Source organism: Epinephelus moara, chromosome 3, assembly GCF_006386435.1.
Source record: "Epinephelus moara isolate mb chromosome 3, YSFRI_EMoa_1.0, whole genome shotgun sequence".
NCBI lineage: Eukaryota > Metazoa > Chordata > Actinopteri > Perciformes > Serranidae > Epinephelus > Epinephelus moara.
Genome location: NC_065508.1, coordinates 13,906,987 through 13,913,186, shown reverse-complemented (window position 1 = coordinate 13,913,186; position 6,200 = coordinate 13,906,987). Strand labels below are relative to the sequence as shown.

At 40.5% G+C, this 6,200-nt stretch overlaps 1 protein-coding gene across 1 annotated transcript in view; it reads left to right on the top strand.

Annotated features, from left to right (window-relative positions):
- Positions 1 to 6,200, top strand: part of mis18a (MIS18 kinetochore protein A) — an 11,204-nt gene continuing 5,004 nt past the window's right edge. The window contains exons 1-4 of the mRNA XM_050041397.1: positions 1 to 308; positions 586 to 652; positions 766 to 888; positions 4,191 to 4,293. Of these exons, the coding sequence (XP_049897354.1) occupies positions 77 to 308; positions 586 to 652; positions 766 to 888; positions 4,191 to 4,293 (525 nt within the window). The 5' untranslated portion in view covers positions 1 to 76. The remainder of the gene's footprint in view (positions 309 to 585; positions 653 to 765; positions 889 to 4,190; positions 4,294 to 6,200) is intronic.

Genomic DNA, 6,200 nt, shown 5'->3' with positions numbered 1-6,200 from the left:
CACTTCATGGACGTCCTCTTCACTATCAACCACCCGCGTAAGTTTGAAACGGTTTGTTTTGGAGAACCTGGTAGAAATGGCGGCGAGAGAAAAGTCCTTAAAACACCGACAGAAAGTTGTCAACACCACGTTTGAGTCCAGCATAGACTCTACCGCCGTCGAAGAAAAGTTGTTCGGCCATGCAGAGGTGGACGAGGACGGCGACGACGGACCTGTGGTCTTCATCTGCGGGAAGTGCAAGTTGCCTGTTGGGGATTCAATGTCCTGGGATGGAAGTGAGGATGGACAGAACCAAATAAGACTGAAGCGTAGGTTTAGCTTACTTGCCTCCTTTCTAAGAATAAATTCACATGTAACGTAAAGTTACATTACAGTTGGGTGGCTTATCAGACTGCCCCCATCAAAATATAGCTCCATCTTTCTTCTATTATTTATCACAGTAACGCTAGCTAGCTAACAAGTGCAGCTTAAAATCTGATCGAATGGTGTATTCAAATGCAGCTGTAGAGATTGGAAATTTACAGTCCCATGCCTGATACAATGCTGCACAACGCTGCTGACATGTTTGAAATGTTTTGGCTTCAGGTGTCACTGACAACGTCGTGGTTGGAGAAGACACCCGCCTGCACGAAGCGAGCAAACGATCTCTCTGGTAAGAAGGTCCTGCACAGTACTAAATAAGTATTCAGATCCTTTTACTCAGGTAAATACCAATGCAACAATTTGTTAAATTAAATCTCTCCCGTTATTTTTGTCTCTCCACAGTCTGATCGTGGATCTGTTCTGTCGAGGCTGCCACACTGTGCTCGGCATGGTTTACACATCTACACCTAAGAACCTGGACCACAAGAGATTTGCATTCTATTTCAGCGTAGCAGACATTGACAGGTATGTTTAGCGCTCGGGTTATTAGTAGGAATGTTTAAAGACATATATCAGTTTGCATTTGTTTAATGTGATTTATGTTACGTAACCAAAGTGTGACTTTGTTCTGTGGAAAATGTTGTACACCTGTGAAGTCATTTCAAAAGATGTACTCTCTCTGTGAAGATAGTCTCCACTGAAATTGTTGCCTTATTGACTGTATAAATGTGACTTTGAGTATCTATCGGAAAAGGAGGTTATGCTTCAGCAATGGGATTCTCTGTAGAGTGCTGGACCCAAAATCCAATAAGCATGTTCCAAAAAATGTGAGAAGGTAGCACATCCCAAATTTTAGCGTCAGAGAGGACAAAATACTCACATCTCACTTATTTATTTGGCTCACATTACAATAGAAAACTCTAATGCATTTTAGTACAAAGCCAACGTCAGAGTGTTCAAAGTTCAGGTTCAGTCCGGTAATATGCACAGGAGAAGCATTGATACAGTATTATAAGAGACTGTTTTGCCCTGAAACATGAAAACATAGACCCTCATTCATAAAGTGGTATTAACACACTTATTCTTAAAGGAGTACATCACCCACAAAGTGATCATTTGTATATCATTTGGTAATGCTGTGTTATCTTGAATTTGTGAAGAAAACTTTATTATCCTCCCTTGCTTCCATGGCATGTGGCAAACATATTGATTTATTGATTGATGGGGACCACATTAAACAACAGCGAAACTATGTCAAAACACCCATTACCAAACTCTCGCACAACTTGTGCACTATAATACAAGTCATATTTATCCAGGCGTATGCTCAGTACTTCCTATACACATGCATTTTTGCTAAGAATCCTTACTCTTCACAACTGAGGTGAAAGTGAAACTTATCTATGCTCTCTCCACAGCCAGACTCCAATAATAAGAATGTGTTTGTGAAGCACTGACCATGTGACTGGATAAATAAGACTTGGATTATACTGCATGAGTTGTGTGAGAGTTTCTTAACTTATGTTTTGATATGGTTTTGCTGTTGTTAAATGTATTTTCATTTATTTGACCGTTATTAAACCAGGAAGTCCCACTGAGACTGAAAATCTCCTCTACAAAAGAGACCTGGTCAAGGTAGCAGCCAATCAGAACACATTTAAAATGCAACAAATACAACATACAGTATCTCACATAAGTGAGTACACCCCTCCCATTTTTGCAAATATTTCATTATATCTTTTCATGGGACAACACTATAGAAATGACACTTTGATATAACTTAAAGTAGTCAGTGTACAGCTTGTATAGTAGTATAGATTTACCTTCCTCTGAAAATTACTCAAAACACAGCCATCAACATCTAAACAGCTGGCAACATAAGTGAGTACACCCCACAGTGAACATGTCCAAATTGTGCCTAAAGTGTCAATATTTTGTGTGCCAACCATTATTATCTAGCACTGCCTTAACCCTTTTGGGCATGGAATTCACCAGAGCTCACAGGTTGCTTCAGGAATCCTCTCCCACTCCTCCATGATGACATCATGGAGCAGATGGATGTGAAGACACCTTGCGCTACCCCACCTTCAGCTTGAGGATGCCCCACAGGTGTACAGGTGAGTTTAGGGCTGGATACATACTTGGCCAGTCCATCACCTTTACCTTCAGCTTCCTAAGCAACGCAGTTGTCATCTTCTAGGTGTGTTTTGGGTAATTATCATGTTGGAAAACTTGATAATGAAAACTTGCAGCCCAGTTTCTGAAGAGGGGCGATCATGCTCCCTAAATGAACCGAGCTCCCCAGAGCCAGCAGCACTCATGCAGCTCCAAACCATGATGCTGCCCCCACTATACTTATACCACAAGGTGCCACACATGCTGAAAGAGCACCAAGACAACTGTCCCTTGCCTACAGTCAAGTATAGTGGTGGCAGCATCATGGTTTGGAGCTGCATGAGTGCTGCCACCACTATACTTGACTGTAAACAAGCAATTCCAAGCAGAGCATGATCGCCCCTCTTCGGAAACTGAGCCACAATGCAGTTTTCCAACATGATAATGACCCAAAACACACCTAGTAGATGACAACCGCCTTGCTGAGGAAGCTGAAGGTGAAGGTGATGGACTGGCCAAGTATGTATTCAGCCCTAAACTCACCTGTGCACCTGTGGGGCATCCTCAAGCTGAAGGTGGGGTAGCGCAAGTTGTCTTCACATCCATCTGCTCCATGATGTCATCATGGAGGAGTGGGAGAGGATTCCTGAAGCACCCTGTGAGCTCTGGTGAATTCCATGCTCAAAAGGGTTAAGGCAGTGCTAGATAATAATGGTTGGCACACAAAATATTGACACTTTAGGCACAGTTTGGACATGTTCACTGTGCGGTGTACTCAGTTATGTTGCCAGCTGTTTAGATGTTGATGGCTGTGTTTTGAGTAATTTTCAGAAGAAGGTAAATCTATACTACTATACAAGCTGTACACTGACTACTTTAAGTTATATCAAAGTGTCATTTCTATAGTGTTGTCCCATGACAAGATATAATGAAATATTTGCAAAAATGGGAGGGGTGTACTCACTTATGTGAGACACTGTATAATTCAAAAATCCATATAAAACAACAACTATTAAAGCATAGTGGCCTCTGAAGGAAAACAAGCTCATGTCTCTGTCACCACATTCTTTATGATGCCCTGAAATTCATCAATGGATATAAGTGTTTTTAATTTTAGATCTTTTTGAAGATTGTTCCATGTCCAAGGTGCAGAGTAGGAAAATGCAGTTTTTTTTCCAGATCTGTTAAAACCAAGGGCACTTTAAAAAGCAACCACTTGGAGGAGCGTAGCTGGTAACTACCAGAGCTGACACACAGAAGGGTGCAGAGGTTGGCTGGAAGTTTGCCCAGTATTGCTTTATAGGTGACAATATACCAGTGCTACTGTCTGCGAGTGGTCAAAGATGTCCAACGCACCAAATCATAAAGAATGCAGCGATGACTAAGTGAATGTGTCAGTAAATGTGGTTCCCAATCAATCAGTAGTTTCGCTGTTTTCAATGGAGGCATGCAACGTTTTCTTACAAATTCAAGGTACCAGGGCATGACCAATTAATATACATGTTGTTTCATGTTGGAGGTGATATTTTCCTTTAGTGACATCAGCATATTCTCACAATCAAGTACAATAATGTAGAAATAAAAACCTTATTTTGATGTGGAAAATATCTTGACACTAATTTTGTAGCTATACAGTAAGTGAATTTACTGCTGTTGTTGAGTACCAAAGGCATCAGTTAGGACCCTAATACTACACTGTGAATGTTCTCCAGCTATGTGCTTGGCTCTGCAAGCCAGATGTTGGCAGCAGAGGGCCCCAAAGAGCAGCCAGTCACACTGGAGTACAGAGGCATTGTTGAACAACAGCTGACAGAGGTAAATTACTGTTGCTGCTTTTCTTTGTCTGTTTTCTCTGATATTGTAACACTGTGAAATTAAATGTTTCACCCTCTGAGCAGAATGTTTGCTCCAAAGCTCATTGCATTGTGTAACCATGACTTTTTCTCCCAGCACAAGTGAAGTTTACTCCTTTAAAATTAAATTATTGTGTAAAAATGATGAAAAACTACCGGTTTGACCTGCACATTGCCAGTTATGAGTCATTGTTCTCTGTGTTGCATTGCCCTGCTGACAGTGCTCTCACATTGCTTTAGAGCAGCTCTCTCTCATTGATTATCAATGCACAGGTTGTACTCATGATGACATCAGCTTCGTTCTGGGAAGCCCTTTCTCCTGTGATGGGCAGATGCTTATATCAGACATTACCTCATCTATCCATGTCACTGCCTGCAAAGTGATTACATTTTCATACCAGTTTAAATTGAATTAAATTAAAGAAGTATATTTTCAGTGAGTTTCAGTTTTAACATTCAAATCAGTTTATTTTTTTATAATTTTCTGTATGCTTTAACTTTCAGTTCCTTTTCTTTTTGTCACATTATTTATTTGAAAAGTGAGAAAGTACTTACGTTTTTTACTGGAATAGTGTAGCGGTTCCCAAAGTTACCTAAATCACCCTTTGTTCAAAAATATCCACATGGCCCCAGATTGGCCAGTAGGTGGTGATAGTGTGCAGGAGTACCTGCCAGCCCTCCCACACTCTTGCACCAAGGACAATAGATGTGATGGGGAGCATGTTGAGGAATCTTTGTTGGAGGAAAAACATGTTTTGATCATGAGGTGTCTTTGTCACTATAGCTGGATGTATACATGGTATCTTGTTTTACTTGGCAATGGTCTCTAAACTTCTTGGCTGCAGGTGACAATTGTTCCATTGTGTTATGAGATGTTATCTATGTGACAGCACTGGTTATAGACAAGAAGGAAAAAAAAGAGTAACAGAACATAAGACATGCTTTTGTGTCCTTACGGAGACATCATGTCTATCTATTATCAAATCAAGTACCATTATTAAATCATCGTTCTGTCTGTGACTAATAGTTTGCATGTATAATTATTTTTTCTCCTCTGTTTCCTTTTTTGTGAACCTCCCAGACAAATGCATATTAAAATAAATCAACTCCTTAGTTCATCTCACGCAATCAGTCCCATGTCACTGATGTAATAATGTTGCTACGCCGCGTGTCAATCACACAAGGGGGTGCGCCCTCGCCATTTAATGAAACGAACAGGCTTACCTCATATTCTCTTTGGTTAATATGTAGGTTACCCCCTCAATCCACCTTGTCACAGACTGTGTTTAGTCCCTGTGTGAGTAGGCTGAAGATTAATCTGACTATGATTACACGCTGATTGTATTAATTTTTGGTGGCTTTATAGCCATCATTCATCGTTAGCCATTGGCTCATTGTGACAAGATTATAAAGGCCTTTGACAAGGTCAATAATTAAAATCAGTGCTCTCTGTCATCACATGTCCAACGGCATGAATCATTATGGCTTCATTTTCACTGCTTTAATTTCTTTCCGTTGGCATTGCGTTTGACTTGCATTTCCACTATAAGTGGTATGTAACAGCTTGTCAGTCCACGGTCCACTAATGTAGGTATTAAAATAACATAGTGCTGCAGGAAAGAGTCCTGAAACACGGAGACGAGTTAGCATTTTTGCACTTTTGGTTGCCACATCCTGAAGTCAAAGGGTTTTTTGAATGTGTTTTTGGTTAGATGCTTAAAGCCACAGTGTGTAGGAATTTCTCCCATCTAACACTGAAATCATATATTGCATTCAAACAGATGGCGCACTCTAGCGCCTCACTGTTTCAAACACGTATTGCAACAACTGTAGCCGCTGTGTACCAAAAAGCTATGATAACACTGATGA